The sequence below is a fragment of the Numenius arquata genome, chromosome 26 (assembly GCF_964106895.1).
Source record: "Numenius arquata chromosome 26, bNumArq3.hap1.1, whole genome shotgun sequence".
NCBI classification, from domain to species: Eukaryota; Metazoa; Chordata; class Aves; order Charadriiformes; family Scolopacidae; genus Numenius; species Numenius arquata.
This window is the reverse complement of record NC_133601.1, coordinates 4846591-4866899: the sequence shown is the minus strand read 5'-3', so window position 1 is coordinate 4866899 and position 20309 is coordinate 4846591. Positions and strand designations below refer to the sequence as shown.

Below are 20309 nucleotides of genomic sequence, written 5' to 3'. Positions count from 1 at the left end.
CATGTGGACACAAGGACATGGGGATGTGATGACACAAGGACATGAGGATGCAGTGGCGTGGGGACACAGACATGAGACACAGGGACATGGGGAGAGAGAGACACATGGATATGGGGATGTGGTGACATCGGGCCATATGGACATAAGGACACGTGGACATGTGATGCAGTGACATGGGGACAGGTGGATATGGGGACTCAGTGCTACAGGGACACATCGACATGGGGACATAGGGACTCACAGACACAGGGATATGATGGCATGGGGATATACGGACACGGGGACATGGGGATGTGGTGACACAGGGACACGGGTGCACATGAACATGGGTGCATGTGGACACAGTGATATAGAGACATGGGTGCTCACAGACATGGGGACACAGGGGCACAGAGACACGGGCACGTGGTGACACGGTGACACCCACCAAGCCAAGCCAACAGCAACGTCCCTGCCCCGTTTCCCCCGATGCCACCATTCTGGAACTCGTCCCGGTGCCGTGGTGACAACGTCTCGGTGGCAGAGTGGCATGGGGACACAGCCATGCTGCAGCTGCTGGTGGCCAGTGCCCACATCCCCAGGGCCACCGGCTCTGGGCCTGGCGTGCACGTGTCTGCCCGCTTCAGAGGTACCTCTGGGGACTGAGGGGGGGACACCTCAGTGGCCGTCCCCATGGGACAGGATGGCATTGGCCACCACTGTGTGACAAGACGGCATCGGCCATCCTGGGTGGCATCCTCGTGTGATGGGATGGTGCTGGCCATACCTGGGGACAGCATTGGCCATCCCTACATGTGGGGACAGTGCCAGCTGTCCCCTGATGTCCCCACCCTGACGTGTCACCACCCTCCCTCCTGTCCCCCCCCAGGGGTCCCCAGGAGCACCCGGGTGGTGCCAGAGGAGCGCAATCCCACCTGGAACGAGGTGAGGTGACCCCAGGGTGGCCTGCAGTGGCACAGGGACACTCGGGTCACCCCACCAACCCCTTGTCACCTCCCCTCCCAAGACGTTGGCATGGCCACTGGGTGCTCGTCCCCTGCATCCCACGGCCAGCTTGACCCTGCGCCTCCGGCACTGGGGACAGCCCGCGCCACGGGGGTGAGTAGCACCCACAGGTGGGCACCCCAGGGGAGACCACACCTGGGGTGGCCACCCTCACCATCTCCTCCTGTCCCCGCAGGGACCTGGGTGCCACCACGGTGTCACTGGACCAGTTGGTGGCCGACCCTGGGCTGCCGCTGGCCCTCAGTGATGTTCCGCTGCTGGACCCTCGAGGACAGCCCACGGGGGTGAGCACCCACCCAGCAGCACCCCAGGGTGCCACCAGCCACGGTCTGGGGTGCCACCTGTCCCCTTGCAGTGCACTGTCACCCTACGCTGCTCCTACGTCCCCCGTGGCACGGCTGAGGATGCCGCCATCCCCCTGCAAGGACGGGTGGTGCCACCACGAGCGACGTCACCGGGGTCACCTCGCCTCCCCGACAAGCCCCCAGGGGGGAGCAAAGAGGATTTCCAGGTAGGGGTCCCATGGGGGTGGTGGCACCCAGGGGTGACATCCCATCTGACGTGTCACCCCCTGTCCCATAGGTACGGGTGAGGGTCATCGAGGGCCACCAGCTCCAGGGCAACGACATCAAGCCGGTGGTGACGGTCCTCATCGGCCAGCACCGTTTCAGGACCAGGATCCGGGTGGGGAACAACCCTTACTATAACGAGGTGACCGTGGGGAGGTGACACGGGGACCCGTCGGTGTCACCTCACTCCGCCCGTTTTGAGGGTCGTTGAGGTGTTGTTGAGGTGTCACCTCACCTTGTTTTGCCCGTTTCTAGGTGTTTTGCCAAGATTTCCATCGGACACCCACCCAGCTGGCAGCGGAGCCCATCCGCATCCAGGTCGGGGGGTGGTGGGGTGGGGGGTGGAATTGGTGGCACCGGTGGGGACGGGGACAACGGGGTGGCCACTGATGCCATGTCCCTCCCCTGTCACAGGTGCTGGACTCACGGGCCACCCGCGCCAAAGCTGTCATCGGCGTCTTCCAGGTGAGGACGGTGGCTTGGGAACTGGGGGGGGGGGGGGAGGTGGGGGTCACGCCGCAGTTCGGCCGCTCTCACCCCATTGCCATCCCCACAGCTGGACGTCGGCACCGTCTACCGCTCTCCGGGTAGGTGAGAGGGTTGGGGTGACACCGCGGTGAAGGCGGGGTGACGCTGAGGGTTGTCCTTTAGGACACAGCTTGAGCTGGAAGTGGCTGAGCCTGCGGCACCCCAGTCACCCCGACGCCGGGTCCCGGGGGTACCTCCGCGTCAGCCTGGCTGTCCTCCGCGCCGGCGAGACGGTGACGGTGAGTGTCCCCCTCATCCTCCCCAGCACCGCCCCCCCCAACACCCGGGGTGGGGGTGTCCCCCAATTTTTTCACACACATACACACACCCCCCCCAAAAAGGAACAGGAGGAGCCGCCGGGGGACGAGGACGTGGAAGCAAACCTGCTGCAGCCACCGCCGTGTGCCGCCACGCTCCAGCTCCGCGTCTACCACGCCGAGGACCTGCCGCAGGGTAAGGATTTTGGGGTGATGGTGGTGCCAGGGGGGGGGTGACCCCCCCCCCCCCCCATGGGACCCCCTCACCTCTCCCCATCACCGGTGCAGAGCCGGCTCGGCAATGTCTCCCCACGGTCGGCGGCAAGAGGGGCTTCGTGGCGGCGGCGGTGAGGGTCAGCTTTGCCGGCAGGACGGTGGGTCCCGGGAGAGGGGGGGGGGGGACATGGGGACATGGGTGGGGGTGTCCGGGGGGGGGGGGCTCGATCCCACGTGGGTGGTGGGGAGTGGGTGCTGATGGCTCTGCCCACCGCAGCTCTGCACCCGGGTGATGCCCCCCGACGCCAACCCGGTGTGGAACGAGGTCTTCTTCTTCCCCCTGAGGGTGAGGTGACCCCCCCCCCTCCAGCCCCACACGCATCCTGCACCCCCTTCCCCAAGTGGGGGCACCCCCAAAATGGGGGGCACACCTCCACTTTTTTTCCTCTCCACAGCTGCCCCCCATCTGCGAGGAAATCCAGCTGGCCATCCTCAGCGGGTATGTGGGGGGACCCCCCTCGATTCTGGGGGGGCCATCCTGCTTTTGGGGGAACACCCCTGTTTTGGGGAACCACCGTGATTTTGGGGGACCGCTCCGGATTTGGGGGAAAACCCCAGTTTTGAGGGTCCACCCTGGTTTGGGGGGAAAACCCCGGGTTGGGGGAACACCCCTGAGAGGCCACCCTGGCTTTGGGGAGACCACCCCAGTTTTGGGGGGCCACCCCAGTTTTGGGGGAACACCCCGATTATGGGGGCCCACCATGGTTTTGGGGGAAAACCCCAGTTTAGGGGAACACCCTGATTTTGCAGGAGCACCCTGGTTTTGGAGAGACCACTCCAGTTTTGGGGAGCCACTCCAGTTTTGGAGGCCCACCCTGATTATGGGGGCCCTCCCCGGTTTGGGGGGAAAACCCTAGTTTTAGGGGCACATCCCAATTTTGGGGGACACCTTAGTTTTGGGGGACCCCTCCGATTTTGAGAGGCCACCCCGGTTTTGGGGGGTGACCCCAGTTTTGGAGGATCACCCCATTTTTGGGGGGAAAACCCCGGGTTTGGAGGACCACCCCAATTTTGTGGGGCCATCCCGGTTTTGGGGGGGCTCCCATTTTTGGGGTCCCCCCATTTTTGGGGGAGTCCCCACCCCTTTTTCCCCGTCCACCCATAGGTTCCGCAGGAGCAAGGTCCTGGCCACCGCCACCCTCCACCTCTCCCAAATCTCCTCCGCCGGTGCCGAGCTTGAGGGTGAGTGGGGTCCCCCCTTGGGTGGGGGGGTCCCCAGCACCCAAACACCCCCCCCCAACCTCCTTCCTTCCCCCACTGAACCCCCTCTTTTCCCCCCAGAGGGGACCCCCGGCTTCTTACCCTGCTTCGGACCCAGCTTCCTCCCCTTCTACGGTCCCCGGCCGGGTTCTGCCAGGACACCCAGCACCGTGAGTGGGTGACAGGGTGGGGACAGCACCCGTTTTATGGTGGGGGGGGGGACGACACCCCGCCACCACCACCCCCCAACCCTTATTTTACAGGTGGCTTATCGGGGCCGGGTGCTGCTGGAGCTCAGCACCCACATGGGGACCCCGAACAGATGCCAACGAGACACCATCGCCCCCGAGGACATCGCCCGGGTGCAGGTGGGGACATGGGGACACGGCGTGATGCCACCCCGAGGGGGTTGGGTTTTTTTTTTTTTTTGAGGGGTATTTTGGGAGTATTTTCACCTTTTTTTCTTTTTGCCCCAGGGCCATTTGCCCCGTCACCGGTTCGGGCTGTGTGGCATCTTTTATTCGGCCACCATGGTGCCAGCCGGCCCCGAGCTCCTGCGCTTGGAGCTCAGCCTCGGCAATTACGGGGACACGGGCGATGTCACCTGCAAGCCGTCCCCCTCCGTCACCGCGCACGGATGTCCCCTCTTCGATGGTGAACGGGTTGTTGGGTTGGGCGGGGGAGGACGGGACACAAGGGTGGTACCCGCTGGTGTCCCACGGGATGCTCCGGATGCAGGCAACCGCTATCATTACCTGCCGTGGTACGGTGACAAGCCGGTGGTGGCCATCACCTCCTCCTGGGAGGACGCCAGTCACCGTTGGGATGCCCTAAACCTCCTGCGTGCCCTGTGCCGGCGGTTGGTGAGCACCCATGGGGGACGTCGGGGTGGGGTGGGACGCCCCCACCCGCCCCGGCTCCCGTTTGGGATGATTTGGTGGCACTTTGGCAGAAGAGGAACGTGGCGGAGCTGCGGGGGGCCCGTGGGGACACGGTGGGGGACATCGGCAGGAGGCTGCTGCGCCAGCTGGCCCAGGACTGCGGGTGAGCTGGAGTGGAGGGGGGGGGGTTCCCCGGGATGGGGGGGGTCCTGGGTGTCTCAAAGCAGGGGATAGTGGGGTGCTGGGGGTGGGGAAACGGGGCATTTGACTGGGGGGAATGAGGAATTTTGGAGGACAGTGGGACATTTGGGGTGAAAATGGGACATTTGGGGGGAAATGGGGTATTTGGGGGGGGCAATAGGGTAATTGGAGGGGGAAATGGGATTTGGGGGAGGGGAAGGGTCATTTTGGGGGGGAAACGGGGCATTTGGGGGGGAAATGAGGACTTTTAGAGGGCAGTGGGCCATTTGGGGTCAAAATGGGACGTTTGGAGGGAAAATGGGGTATTTGGGGGGGGGGGAACAGGGTAACTGGAGGGGGAATCAGGTTTGGGGGGGAAATGGGACATTTGGGGTGAAAAGGGGACAATTGAAGGGAAAATGGGGTCTTTGGGGGGAAACGGAGGTATTGGGGGGAAACAGGGTAATTGGAAGAGGAAATGGGATTTGTGGGGGGGGGAAATGGGACAATTGAGGGGGGAGAAACGGGGCATTTGGGGGGGAAATGAAGAATTTTAGAGGACAATGGGACCTTTGGGGGGGATAATAGGACAACTAGGGGGAGGGGAAGGGACAATTTGGAGGGGGGGAATGGGTAATTTGGTGGGGAAATGGAGCAATTAGGGGCAAAATGGGGCATTTTGGGGGGCAAGAGGACATTTTGGGGGGGAAGTTGTATTTTGGGAGGGAAATGGGGTGTGTGGAGGGGGGAAATGGGACATTTTGGGGACAAAATGGGGCATTTAAGGGGGGGGCTGTTTGTAGGCGGGCGCTGCCCCGGCTAGAGGCGCAGCCCACCCCCACGCCGCTGGATGCCCACCTCCGGGCCGCCCGTCTTCACCTCCTGCGGCACATGGCGGCGGCGGCAGCGGTGCCACCGAGAGCCGGCTGGGACACCTTGCTGCCGGTGGCCGAGGGCTGGCTGGGACGGGTGGCCACCCTGGCTGTGGAGGTGGGGGCCAGGGCTGGGGGAAGTGCATGGGTGGGTCATCGCTGTGATGAGTTGTGGCCGGTCTCAGCCCACCGGTCTCTCTCCTCCCGCCGCAGCCGCAGGCCGGCGTGCCCGATGTGATGCTGTGGCTGCTGCGGGGGGAGCGGCGGGTGGCCTGCGCCCGTGTCCCCGCGTCCGACCTCATGTTCTCCCGGAGTGGCCCCGGTGCCTGCGGCAGGCTCTGCGGCCGGCTCCAGACCCTCTTCCTGCTGGTAGGCACCCCACCTCCCCTCCGTGTCACCTCTGCGTCCCCTCCGTGTCCCCCGTGTCCCATCCGTGTCCCATCCATGTCCCCTCCATCTCCTGTGTCCCATCCATGAACCCTTCACATCCTCCCATATCCCCTCCACATCCCCTCTATGTCCCCTTGGTGTCCCCTCAATGTCTGCTCCTTGTCCCCGCCACATCCCCTCTATATCCCCCCCCCACAACCTGTGTCCCCACCCTTTGTGTCCCCTCCACATCCCCTCTATGTCCCCTCTAGATCTTCTCTGTGTCTGGTCCGTGTCCTCTCCACGTCACCCCTACATCCCTTCCATGTCCCCTTTGTGTCCCCTCTGTAACTCCTCCACATCCCCTCTGTGTCCCCTCCACATCTCCTCCAGGTCCCCTCTGTCCCCTCTATGTCCCTCCTAGACCTTATCCATGTCTGCTCCATGTCCCCTCCACATTCCCTCCATCTCCCTCCCTTGTGTCCCTTTCACATCCCTTCCATGTCCCCTGTGTCCCTTCTGTGTCCCTCTTGGATCTTCTCCCAGTCTGCTCCATATCCCCTCCACACCTTCCCTCTGTGTCCCCCCCGTACCCCCTCCATGTCCCCTCCACATCCCTTCCATGTCCCCTGTGTCCCTCCTATGGCCCCCCTAGACCTTCTCCACATCTGCTGCATGTCCCCTCCCTATGTCCCCTCCGTGTCCCCCCCCGTGCCCCCACCCACGCTGTGGGTCACAGGGTTCCGGGGACATCCATGCCCAGCTCCGGCTGCGGCTGTGGCTGGGACTAGTGGCCAACAGCGGGGACTTGCCACGGCACCTCGAGGGCACCCTGTGCGTCTACGCCGAGACGGTGAGCCCTGGGGTGGGGAGGGGGCCCACCCCAGTGTGGCCCCCCCCCCCCCAGCCCTCCTTAACCCCATGTGTCCCCTCCCAGTATGAAAACCAGACCAAGCTACTGGGCAAGTGGGGTCCCCGGGGGCTGCTGGGGTGCCCTGGCTTCTCCGACAGCACCGGCAAAGCGGGGCTCCCCCGCCACCGGATCCACCCCCCCAAGGGCTGGCGCTGGGACGGACCCTGGACCGTGGAGCCCCAGAGGCGGTGAGTCCCCCGGGGTGGGGGGGGACACACATAGGGGAGAGGTGACACCAGCATTGTCACCTTGTCCCCAAGGCTGCTGCTGGACACGGAGACCAACGTGAGCGAGGTGCTGGAGGAGGTCTATGAGAACGAGAGCCGGCCGCTTGGTGGCCAGTGGCGACCAGCCACCGTGGCTACCACTGATGCTGTAAGCGGGTGACAACCTGGGGGACACCGGGGTGGGGGGGGGGGTGGTGTGTGACACAAGCACGTCAGGGCTCAGCTCTCACCCTGTTTTGCAGAGCGGTGCGGCGGTGCCACCCAAGGAGGAGGTGGCATGTCCCCAGGGTTGGCACGTCACCGACGGCTGGCGGGTGGACGTGACGGGGGCTGTGGATGAGGCTGGTGAGTGGGTGTCCCCACCGGCCACCCTGGGGTTGGTGGCAGCGGTGGTGAGGGGGACACCTGGGTGCTGCAGGTTGGGAGTACGGGGTGAGTGCGGCCCCCGGTAGCCCCCCGCCGTGGTGGCACGCCACCGAGAAGACCTATCACACGCACCGGCGCCGGCGCTGGCTCCGCACCCGCCGCAGGGACCCCGGCGCCCAGGGACGGGAGCAGGACGTGGCCACCTTCCTTCGGCTGGATGGGGCGGTGGGGACAGGGTGGCAGGGAGGGGGGTGGTGGGGTGGGGTGACAGGGAGGGGGGGGTGGCAGTGATCGGGGCGACAAGATGGGGGTGGCAGGGTTTGGGGTGGACGAGACAGTGGTGACGGGGATGGGGGGGTGACAAGATGGGGGTGGCAGGGATGGGGTCACAGGGGTGGGGGTGGCAGGGATGAGGGGGTGACAAGATGGGGGTGGCAGGGATGGGGTGACAGGGAGGGGGGTGGCAGGGACAATGTGGATGGGACAGGGGTGGCAGGGATGGGGGGACAAGATGGGGGTGGCAGGGATGGGATGGTAGAAGGAGTTGGCAGGGACGGGGGTGGCAGGGACGGGGGTGGCAGGGACAGGGTGATAAGATGGGGGTGGCAGGGAAGGGGTGGCAGAAGGAGGGTGGCGGGGATGGGGGTGACAAGATGGGGGTGGCAGTGATAGGGTGGCAGGGATGGGGTAACAAGATGGGGGTGGAAGAGACGGGGTGACAGGGAGTGGGGTGGCAGGGACAGGGTGATAAGATGGGGGTGGCAGGGAAGGGGTGGCAGAAGGAGGGTGGCGGGGATGGGGGTGACAAGATGGGGGTGGCAGTGATAGGGTGGCAGGGATGGGGTGGCAGGGATCTGGGTGGCAGTGGCAGGGATGGGGGTGGCAGGGATGGGGGTGACAGGGATGGAGTGACAAGATGGGGGTGTCAGGCATGGGGTGGCAGGGGCAGGGACGGGGGTGACAGAGATGGGGTGTCAGGGATGGGTCCTGTCCCACCAGCGCACTGGTGTGAGCAGCCCTGTCCACGCCCTTATGCCATGTCACCCCATGCTGTCCCCTGTGTGCCCCGTGTCCCCACAGCACAGCCCCGAGGCGGTGGCAGAGGCCGAGGGTTGGGAGTACGGGCCCCTCTGGGGGTCCCGCTTCCGCCTCCGGCCCCAGGCGCGTGACGTGTGCCGGCGGCGCTGCTGGCACCGGCGCATGGTGCCCACCCAGACCTCACCCGTGGCTCCCCTCTTCCTCCTAGAGGGATCCCCGGTAGGAGAGCGGCTGGGGGAGCTGGGGGGCACAGGGCAGGGGGGGTCCTGGGGGTGAGAGGGGGATGGAGAGAGGGCGGTGTGGAGGGATGGAGGGAGAGGGACAGATGGATGGATGGATGAAGGGAGGGAGGGAGGGTGGGGAGAGAGAGAGGGAGAGAAGGAGGGATGGATGGATGGATGGATGGATGGATGGATGGATGGATGGATGGAGAGAGATGGATGGATGGATGAAGGGAGGGAAGGTGGGGAGAGAGGGATGGATGGATGGATGGATGGATGGATGGATGAAGGGAGGGAAGGTGGGGAGAGAGGGATGGATGGATGGAGGGTGGGAGGGAGGGAGGGATGGATGGATGAAGGGAGGGAGGGAGGGTGGGGAGAGAGGAACGGAAGGATGGAGGGAGAGAGAGATGGAAGGATGGAGAGAGGGACAGAAATATTAATGGATGGATGAAGGGATGGATGGATGGATGGAGGAATGGAAGGAGAGGGCAATAGACAGATGGAGGGTTGGACAGATGGAGGGATGGAGGGAGAGAGTGATGCAGAGATTCCAGGAGAGGGGGTTGGAGGGACCGAGGGATGGAGGTACAGACAGATGGAGGCACGTAGGGAGAGAGGGAGGTAGGGAGAGGGGAAGAGAGGGATACAGGGATGGATGAAGAGATGGAGGGATGGAGGAATGGAGACATGCAGGGAGAGAGGGATGGCAGGACGGAAAGATGGAGGGAAAGAGGGATGGAGAGATGAATGGAGAGATGGATGAGGGGATAGATGGATGGATGGAGCGATGCTGGGGCAGTAGGACATGGGACAGCAGGATGCAGGGCCAGGGGACAGCAGGGACAAGGGCCCACCCCAGGTCGCACCCCACCGCAGGGCACAGAGGACCCAGCCAAGGAGGACGAGCCGGCTGCGGCAGAGCGGCAGGCGCGGGGCTCGTCCCGGACCCCCTCGCAGCAGCCCATGCCCTTCATCCTCTGCGCCTTCCAGCGTGAGCCCCAGGGGACATGGGGGCGGGGGGGGGGGGGATACCGGGACATGCCAGGGGGTGCCCAGGCCCCTCTGCCAGCCCCTGCCTCTCCCGCAGGACCCAACTTCTTCCAGCTCCGCTGCTACATCTTCCAGGCGCTGGAGCTGGCACCCCGTGGCACCAAGACCACCGCAGGTGGGACGCCCCCCCCCCCCCCAGCCCTCAGCCCCCACCCTGGTGGGCATCCCGGGGTGCTGATAGTGTCACTGTCACCCCAGACCCCATCGCCCACGTCTCCTTCGTGCACGTCAGCCAGAGCACCCGGGCTCTCCCTGGCACCCTGGACCCCCTCTGGGACCAGACACTGCTTTTTCACCGGGTGTTGCTGTACGGGGACCCCCGGGGGGTCCAGGATGAGCCCCCCGTCGTGGTGGTGGAGGTCTTCGACCAGGACAGAGGGGTACAGCACCCATGGGTGGCAGGGGGAGGGCATCCACGGGTGAGGGGAGCACCCACGCCCAAGCAATACCTTGCAGGGTGCTGGCGGTTTCCTGGGGAGGACCATCTGCACCCCAGATGTTTGGCTGGATGTGGGGCGCCGACGGCCCCCCCGGCTTTGGCGTTACCCACTAGGGGGGCCGAGGGGGCCGGCCGGGGAGCTTCTGGCTGCCTTTGAGCTGCTACACGATGCTGAGGTGAGGGGCTGGGGGGGGTGGGGGTGGCATGAGGGGCACCCAGGTGATGGGGTCCCATTATCATCGTCCCCGTCCTCCCCCCAGCAGGATGGGTCCCTCGCCCAGATCAGCACCCCACCATGGAGGGAGGGGGTCTTCAGCATCCCCCTGGGTATCCGGCCGCTCCTGCGGCTGGTGGCACTGGAGGTGAGACCCATGTGGGGACAGGAAGGGGACAAGGAGGGGAACAGGCTGAGGACAGGGGCAGGGATGAAGGAAGGAATGGGATAGGGACAAGGACAGGGAGAGGGATGCGGACAGGGGTGGCTGGGGACAAAGACAGGGATTGGAACAGGGGTGAAGACAGGATGGACAAGGTCTGGGCTGGGGAATGGGATGGGAACAGGATGGGGACGGTGATGGGATGGGCACAGGGATGAAGGTGGGATGGGGAACAGGATAGGGACAAGGATGGGACAGTGGTGGGATGGGGACAAGGTCTGAGATGGAGATTGGGAGGGGAACAGGCTGGGGACAGGGACAGTGTTAAAGGTCCTGGGGATGGTGTGGGGACAAGGATGAAGACAGGCTGGGGATGAAGTCAGGAATGGGGACAGGGATGAAGAAGGGGATGGAGACGGGACAGGGACAAGGACAGGGATGAAGGTGGGGATAGGATGGGTACGGGGACAGGGGCGAGGATGGGGACAGGCACCTTCGGTGTCCCACCGGGCACCCAGCCTACTCGAGGTGACCCCTGGGCACCCCAGGGGATGGGTGACAACTGCTGGGTGCCCCCCCAGGTGCTGGCGTGGGGGCTACGGGGGCTGCGCGGTGGCGTGCGGGCACCCAGCTTGGAGGTGCAGTGTGGGGGCCAGACCCTGCGGACCCCCACCATCGCTGACCTCACCACCAACCCCAATTTCCCCATCAACGCCTTCCTGCTGACGCTGGTGAGGATGATGAGGGGTGGTTGGGGGGGAGCACCCCCCATGGGGGCGGCTGCTGGCACCCCGGGGTGACAGCGTGGCTCGGCCCCAGCATCTCCCGGCGGAGGAGGAATACATGCCCCCCATCCGACTGCGGGTGCTGGACACGCGGGGTTTCGGGTACCGGCCAGAAGTGGGGCAGGCCTGCGTGCGGGACCTGGGGCGGTACTGCTGCCAGCCCCACGGCGAGGGGCAGCCCCACGGCTCCGGAAACCTTCCTCCTGTCTCTGGTACGGCCCTGCCCAGCCCTGGTACCCTCTGCCCCATCCCTGCCCCACCCCTGGTACCCCCTGCCCCATCCCTAGTATCCCCTGCCCTATCCCTGCCACTCCCTGCCCCATCTCTGGTACCCCCTACCCTATCCCTGGTGCCCCCTGTCCCATCCCTGGTATCCCCTGCCTCATCCCTGGTACTCCCTGCCCTATCCTTAGAACCCCTCCCTGCCCCATCCCTGCCTCACCCCTGGTACCCTCTCTGCCCCATCCCTGGTACCCTCTGCCCCATCCCCACCCCATCCCTACTTCATCCCTGATATCCCTTACCTCATCCCTGCCCCATCCCTGGGACCCTCTGCCCCATCCCCACCCCATCCCTACTTCATCCCTGATATCCCTTACCTCATCCCTGCTCCATCCCTGGTATCCCCTGCCCCATCCCAGGTACCCCCTGCCCCATCCCTGCCTCATCCCTGTCCCATCCCAGGTACCCCTTGCCCCATCTCTCTCCTACAGGCAGGACCCCATCCCGGGGTGGTTTCTTTGCCCCTCTCCTCCCCACAGCCGCTCCCTGGGGCAGAATAGCTCGGGTGAGTCCCCCACGTCCCCAGCACCCGCCACCCAACCTCAGCACCACTGCACACCGGGGTCCCCGAGCCCCGTGCCTCAGTTTCCCCGAGTAGTCCCCTTTGGTCCCTGCAGATACTGCCCAGGATCACCACCAAGAAGAGGGCTGCAGACAAGGTGGGCACGGGAATGGGGCCACCGAGGCCACCAGGGCCACTCATGCCACCGGTCCCCCCGCCTCATCCTGCTCCCCACCAGGCTGCGGAGGAGGAGGAGGAGGAAGATGAGGATGAGGATGACTGGTGGAACAAATTCTACGCGGCCATGGGGGACAAGGCAAAGAGCCGGCGGAGGATCAACAGGGACAGACTGAAGGTGAGCCAGATCCTGGGACCTGGAGCAGGGGACAGGGATGGGGACAAGGATGGGGATGGAGATGGGGATGGGATAGAATGGATGGAGACAAGAATAAAGCAGGGGACTGGGACCGGGGATGGTTGGGGACAAGGACACAAATGGGGATAGGGATGAAGATGGGGTAGGGATGAGGCCGGGGATGGGAACAGGATGGGGACAGGATGGGGACATGAACAGGGTTGGGGACAAGGATGAAAATGGGATGAAGATCGAGAGGGAGACAGGGATAGTGATGAAGAAGGGGATGGGGACAGGGATGGTTGGGGACAAGGGCACAGATAGGGATAAGGATGAAGATGGGGTAGGGATGAGGCCAGGGACAGGAACAGGATGAGGACAGGGACAGTGATGCAGATGAGATGGGGATTGGGGCAGGACAGGGATGGGGACAAGGATGAAAACGGGATGGGGACAAGGATGAAAACGGGATGGGGACAAGGATGAAAACGGACAAGGTCATGGACGGAGACTGGGAGGGGAACAGGCTGGGGACAGGGACAAGGACAGGGCTCAAGACAGGATGGGGACAAGGATGAGGAAGGGGACAGGGATGGGGAGAAGCACCGAGATGGGGATGGGGGGGACAAGGACAAAGACAGGAACCTCTCCCCAGATCTACAGCTGCGAGCTGGAGGCGGTGCCCGAATTTGAAGGGCTGCAGGATTTCTGCCAGACCTTCCCCCTCTACCAGCCGGGGGGCCACCCCACGCCGGGGGAGGACCCCGTGGGCGAGTTCAAGGTGGGTGAGAGCTCCCGGGGGACACCAGAGCTGGGGCGGGGGCACCCCAGGGTGCACGGCCAGGCGGCTCTCCCAGGGGCTTTTCTGTGTCTACCCCCTGCCCGAGGACCCCGGGGTGCCCCCCCCACCCCGCCACTTCCAGGAGCTGCCCCCCGGCCAACCCCAAAAGTGCCTGGTGCGGGTCTACGTCATCCGGGCCTTCGACCTGCCCCCCCGCGACAGGAACGGGCTGGTAAGGACACCCATGGGTGCTGGGGAGGGGTCCCCTGTCCTCTCCCCCCATGCCACCCTGACGGTCCCCTCCCTGCTGCCAGTGTGACCCCTATGTCCGTGTCTCACTGGGGACGAAGACGCTGGGCCAGCGGGACCAGTACGTGCCCAACACCCTGGAGCCCGTTTTTGGCAGGTATGGCCAGGGCGGGTGGCCCCGGTGGCACCGTCACCCCTGGGTGACACCAGGCTGGAGGGGCCTGGCACTGAGATGAGGTGCCCAGGGGAGGGCTGGCGGGGCCCCATTCCCCACATCAGCATGTCCCCATGCCAGCCTGTCCCTGTGCCACCAGGTGCCTATGCCACCAGGTGCCTGTGTCCCCAGGCCACCGTGCCACTGCATCCCCATGCCACCAGGTCCCCATTCCCCATGCTGGCAAGTCCCCATGCCACCACATCCCCATGCTATCAGGTCCCTATTCCCCATTCCAGAGGGTTCCTGTGCCACCAGGTCCCCTTTTCCTCACAACAGCAGGTCCACGTTGCCAGAAGATGCCCCATTTCCAACACCTGCAGGTCCCCATCCCACCACATCCCCCTTCTCCATGCCACCAGGTTCCCTTTTCCCACAACAGCAGGTTTCCATGCCACCACATACCCCATTCTCCATGGTGGCGAGTCCCCGTGCCACCAGATGTCCCGTTCCTCATGCTGGAGGGTCCCTGTGCCACCAGAAGCCCCATTCCCCATGGTGGTAGGTCCCCATGTCACTACATACCCCATTCCTCATGCTGGAGGGTCCCCATGCCACCAGATGCCCTGTTTCCCAGGGTCCCCGTGTCACCAGGTCCTTGTGCCACCAAGTTCCTGTGCCAACTCCCCATGCCGGTGGGTGCCAGCCCCCATGCCAGCGTGTCCCCGGGGCTGATGTCATCCCTGCTGCCAGGCTGTTCGAGGTGACGGGCACCATCCCGCTGGAGAAGGACCTGCGGGTCTCGCTGCTTGACTACGACCTGCTGCCACCTGACCAGGAGATCGGCACCACCACCATCGACCTGGAGAACCGCCTGCTCTCCCGCTTCCGCGCCCACTGCGGGCTGCCCACCCTCTACCGCACGTGGGTACCCCAGAGGGGTCGGGGTGGGGGGGACACCACGGGGCTGGGGGCATCAGGGGGGGCATGGTCCTGAGCCCAGGATGATGGGGAGGAAGAGGGCATAGGGAGGTGGGCACAAGGAGATGGGGACAAGGATGGGCACAGGGTGATGGGGACAAGATGGGGACAGGGATGGGCACAAGCAGATGGGGACAAGGATGGGCACAGGGTGATGGGGACAAGATGGGGACAGGGATGGGCACAAGCAGATGGGGACAAGGATGGGCACAGGGTGATGGGGACAAGATGGGGACAGGGATGGGCACAAGCAGATGGGGACAAGGATGGGCACAGGGTGATGGGGACAAGATGGGGACAGGGATGGGGACAAGGATGGGCACAGGGTGATGGGGACAAGGATGGGCACAGGGATGGGGACAAGATGGGGACAGGGATGGGGACAAGGATGGGCACAGGGTGATGGGGACAAGGATGGGCACAGGGATGGGGACAAGGATGGGCACAGGGTGATGGGGACAAGGATGGGCACAGGGATGGGGACAAGGAGATGGGGACAAGGATGGGCACAGGGTGACAGGACAAGATGGGGACAGGGATGGGCACAAGCAGATGGGGACAAGGATGGGCATAGGGTGATGGGGACAAGATGGGGACAGAAACGGGCACAAGGAGATGGGGACAAGGATGGACACAGGGATGGGCACAAGCAGATGGGGACAAGGATGGGCACAGGGTGATGGGGACAAGATGGGGACAGAAACGGGCACAAGGAGATGGGGACAGAGTGGGCACAAGTTGATGGGGGTCACACAAGGTGATGGGGAGGGCACAAGGGGATGAGGGGACACGGGGGTGGGGAGAGGATGGGGAAGGCATAGACACAGGGTGACAGGGAGGGAGAGGGGCACATGGGGATGAGTTGGGAACGGTGGGCACGGGGGAATGGTGGCGGGAATGGACACAGGGAAATAGGGAGGGAGAGGGCATGGGGGGGTGGGCACAAGATGGGGATGGAGATGGGCACAAGGAGATTGGGGACAAGGATGGGCACAGGGTGACAGGGACAAGGGTGATGGGGATAGAGAGGACACAGAGGTGGGCACAGGGTGATGGGCACAAGATGGGGATGGAGATGGGCACAAGGAGGTTGGGACAGGGCGGGAACAGGATGATGGGGAAGGAGAGGGCACAGTGGAGTGGGGGTGGCACAGGGATGGGGACAGGAATGGGCACAAGGTGACGGGGAGGGAGAGGGCACAGGGGGATGGGGATGAGCTGGGAACGGGGATGGGCACAAGGAGATAGGGACAGGGTGGGCACAGGGGAATGGGGGTGGCACAGGGAGATGAGGAGGGAGAGGGCATGGGGGGCACAGGGTAGTGGGCACAAGAAGGGGACAGGGATGGGCACGAGCAGATGGTGATAGGGTGGGTTCAGGAGGACGGGTACAGGGCGATGGAGAGGGCACAGGGGTGGCCACAGGGAAATGGGGACAGGAATGGGCACAGAGGGATGGGGGTGGACAGAGGGAGATGGGGAGGGAGAGGGCACGGGGGGGGGGCATTGGGAAACGGGGGTGGCACAGGGTGATGGGCACAAGATGGGGACAGGGATGGGAACACGGACATGAGGATAGGGTGGGCACAGGTGAATGGGGGTGGCACAAGGGGACGAGGACAGGATGGGGACAGGAATGGGCACAGGGGGAAGGGATGGGGGCGAGGTGATGAGTTAGGAACAGGGATGGGCACAAGGACAGGGTGGGCGCAGGGGATGGGCGCAGGGTTATGGGGTGGGTACGTGGGAGAGGGCACAAGGGGATGGTGAGGGAACAGATGGGCACAGGGAGGTGGCGATAGGGTGGGTATTGGGGGGGGGACACAGGTTGGGCACAGGGGGAATGAGGAGGAAGAGGGCACAGGGGTGGGTAGAGGGGAATGGGGGTGCCACCGGGTAACAGGGACAGGGTGGGCACAAGCAGATTAGGAAGGGGTGGGCACAGAGGGATGGAGTGGGTACATGGGGGTGGCATGGGGACAAGGTGGGCAAGGTTAGGAAGGGGTTGGCCCGGGGATAGGCACAGGGGGGTGGTTATGGGGTGGGCACAGGGCGATAGGGGGGCACAGGGACCGTCACAAAGAGATGGGGACAGGGACAAGGAGATGGGGTTGGCACAGAGATGGACGTGAAGAGATGGTTATGGGGTGGGCACAGGGGAATGGGGTGGGCACAGCAGGGGGCACAGGGAGATGGGGAAGAGACGGCCAAGGAGGGGACACCCAGGAGGGGTGACACCGCAGCCCCCAGCCCACCCGCTGTCCCCGCAGCGCTGGCCCTTCATGCTGGAGGGACCAGTTGCCCCCCAGCCGGGCACTGGAGCGCTTCGCCCACGACCGGGGGCTGCCGGCACCCGAGTTCAGCGTCGAGGGCACCGCCGTCACCTTCGGGGACAACACCTTCCTCCTCAGCCACTTCGGTGGGTGGGGGTCTGGGTGGGGGCACAAGGTGTTGGGGTGGGGGGGACACGGATCCTGTCCCGTGGGTGCGATGGCTCGGCCTTGCAGAGAGCGGCCCCCCCACCTACCGGCACCCCGGGGCACCCCACGAGCGCCTGGCCCTGCATGTGCTCCACGCCTGTCACCTCGTCCCCGAGCACCTCGAGACACGCACCCTCTACAACAGCACCCAGCCCGGGCTGGAGCAGGTGGGGAGGGGGCACCCCAGGGTGGGGTGGGGGGGACAGGGAGGGACCCCAGGGTGTTGGGGACCTTGGGGTATAAGGGGATGCCAGGGGACAAGGGGGTGACAGGGACCCCAGGGGTGGATGATGGGGACCTTGGAGTATAAGGGGATGCCAGGGGACAACGGGGACATTGGGGTGATGGGAACCCCAGGGTGATGGGGACTTTGGGGTATAAGGGGATGCCAGGGGACAACGGGGACATTGGGGTGATGGGCCCTGGTGGTGGATGATGGGGACCCCAGGGTAATGGGGACCCCAGGGTATAAGAGGCTGCCAAGGGGATGACGGGGACCTGGGGGTGACAGACCCTGGAGGTGGGTGATGGGGACCTCAGGGTGATGAGGTCTTTGGGGTATAAGGGGATGCCAGGGGGACAATGGGGACATTGGGGTGACAGGGATCCTGGAGGTGGATGACGGGGACCCCAGGGTGACAGGGACAGATGCTGGGGAGGGGTGACGGAGGCTCAACAGCGACCCTGAGATGACAGGGACAGTGAGATGATGAAGACAGGGTCAGGGAGGGACCCTGGGGCATGAAGGGATGCTTGGACTTGCCTTGGGGACACTGGGGTGACAGGGAACCCAGCGCAGAGAAGGATGGGGGTGTGGGGTGATGGGGACCCCAGGGATGATGGCAACCATTGGGCAGGGGGGACACCAAGGGGGTGATGGGGACCCTGCAGTAACGGGGACCCCAGAACAGGGAGGAATGGTGGGGGGGGGGTGATGGGGGCACCCTGGGACAGGGGGGGACACTGTCAGGGGACAGAGGGGTGCGTGTCCCAGCCTCCCCCCGCCGTGTCCTGCACAGGGCAAGGTGCAGATGTGGGTCGACATCTTCCCTGCCAGCCTGGGGCCCCCCGGCCCCCCCGTCAACATCACCCCCCGCAAGCCCCAGAGGTGAGTACCTGGCGGGACCCCAGTGGGTGGGAGGGGGACATCCCGTGGGAGGCGGTGACACATCCTTATCCCCATCCCCAAGGTACGAGCTGCGCTGCGTGGTCTGGAACACACGGGACGTGGACCTGAGGGACGTCAACCTGTTGGGGCAACGCATGAGCGACATCTACGTCACGGGGTGAGCCCACCACCGTGTCCCCCCCAACCAGGGAGGAGAGAGCAGGGCTGGGGACAGGGGTGACAGCAGCGTCCCCTCCCTCGGGGTGGCACGCAGGTGGCTGGACGGGCTGGAGGAGCAGCGGCAGAGGACGGACATCCATTACCGCTCGCTGCACGGGGACGGGGCCTTCAACTGGCGTTTCGTCTTCTCCTTCCAGTACCTGGCGACCGAGCAGCTCTGCGTCCTGCCCCGGAAGGCGAGGGGGACCCCGGGGTGGGGGGGGTCCCAGGGTTGGGTGGGTGGGTGGGAGGGGGGACGACACGGAGGGACAAGAATGACACCCCCCTTGTCCCCCCCTTCCCCGCGCCGGCAGGAGCGTTTCTGGAGCGTGGACGAGACGGTGCTGAAGGTGCCCCCCAAACTCATCCTCCAAGTGTGGGACAACGACAAGTTTTCGGCTGATGATTTTCTGGGTGAGACAACCCCCCCTGCCCCCCTTTCCCTGCCCTCTGTCCCCCTTTCCCTGCCCTCTGCCCCCCCATAGGCTGGGGGGGGAGACACCCATGGGTGACAGGGGCCACCCAAAAGCGATGAGGAGCCCCTACGGGTGATGGGGGGCACCCATGGGTGACAGCTTGGCTTTTCCCCGCAGGGGTCCTGGAACTGGAGCTCACCAAGCTGCCGCAGCCAGCCCGGGACCCCCAAAACTGCACCCCAAAACCGCAAGGGACCCCCCCATGCCCCTGGCTGTGGTGGGGGGCACAAATCCCCTCCCGGCTCTCCCTTTTCCGAGAGAGACGGGTGAAGGGGTGGTGGCCCTGCACGGTGCAGGAGGGAAGCAAACGGCGCCTCTCGGTGAGTCGGAGGGGGGGGTACAGGGACAGTGGGGGACAGCAATGAGGGGATGCGGGGGGGGGGGGACAGACGCTGCACCCCATGGCCCCCCCTCCAGGGTAAACTGGAGCTGAGCCTGGAGCTGCTGACGGCGAAGGAGGCGGAAGAGCGGCCGGCGGGGAAAGGCCGGGAGGACCCCAACATGTACCCGACCCTCCCGGCTCCCGTGTGAGTCCCTGGGGAGAGGGGCTAGTTGTGTCCCGTCCCCCCCCCCCCGGGGGACAGGGGGGACACGGGGGACAGCATCTGAGCTGGGTGTCACCCACAGGCGGCCGGAGTGGTCCTTCCTGTGGCTGCAGGCCCCGCTGCGTACCCTGTACCATGGTCTCTGGAGACACTACCGCAGCCGCCTCAGCCTGGGGCTGGCCCTGCTGCTGCTCCTCATCCTCCTCTTCACCTTCATCTACGCCGCCCCGGTGAGCACGGCCGCCCCCCTGGTTCCCCTCCCCACGCTGGCTGAAAGCCCCCCCATGAACCCCCCTCTCTCTCTCCTCCCCAGGGTTATTTGGCCATGAAGCTGGTGAACCCCTTGGAGGGCTTGCGTCTCGGGAGGGGGAAACATCCCGCAGGCGGCGGGGGCAAGCCCTGAGGTGCCACCCCCCCTCTGCGTCACCTCAATAAAGCCACCAAGCAGCCACAGTCAAACCGTTGTCCCCAACTCCACGGGGTGGGAAGCAACAAAGCAGCTACTCCATTTTGGGGAGCCCCACAGCGCTGGGACACGTCCCCCGACTCGGTAGGGTACGGCTTTGGGGAGAAAATACCACATCCAGGGGACACGGTTGGTGACAGATGTCATGGCCGTGT

General features: G+C 64.8%; 1 protein-coding gene across 1 annotated transcript; it reads left to right on the top strand.

Annotated features, from left to right (window-relative positions):
• The first annotated feature begins 468 nt into the window (after positions 1-468).
• Positions 469-20091, top strand: FER1L5 (fer-1 like family member 5). Its single transcript, XM_074164086.1, has 47 exons — positions 469-628; positions 869-924; positions 1007-1098; positions 1181-1289; positions 1588-1722; positions 1830-1892; positions 1989-2039; positions 2131-2161; positions 2226-2341; positions 2444-2555; positions 2648-2733; positions 2853-2921; positions 3031-3074; positions 3741-3817; positions 3917-4005; positions 4099-4203; positions 4312-4489; positions 4574-4698; positions 4788-4879; positions 5700-5886; positions 5982-6137; positions 6877-6990; positions 7075-7238; positions 7311-7425; positions 7520-7622; positions 7696-7868; positions 8724-8900; positions 9782-9896; positions 9993-10070; positions 10154-10335; positions 10655-10756; positions 11353-11502; positions 11591-11821; positions 13351-13476; positions 13553-13708; positions 13791-13882; positions 14633-14803; positions 17131-17279; positions 17368-17507; positions 18360-18448; positions 18531-18626; positions 18723-18864; positions 18982-19081; positions 19261-19463; positions 19561-19670; positions 19771-19918; positions 20002-20091. Exons 1-47 carry the CDS (start codon positions 469-471, stop codon positions 20089-20091), a joined length of 5649 nt encoding a protein of 1882 aa, XP_074020187.1.
• Positions 20092-20309: the final 218 nt, after the last annotated feature.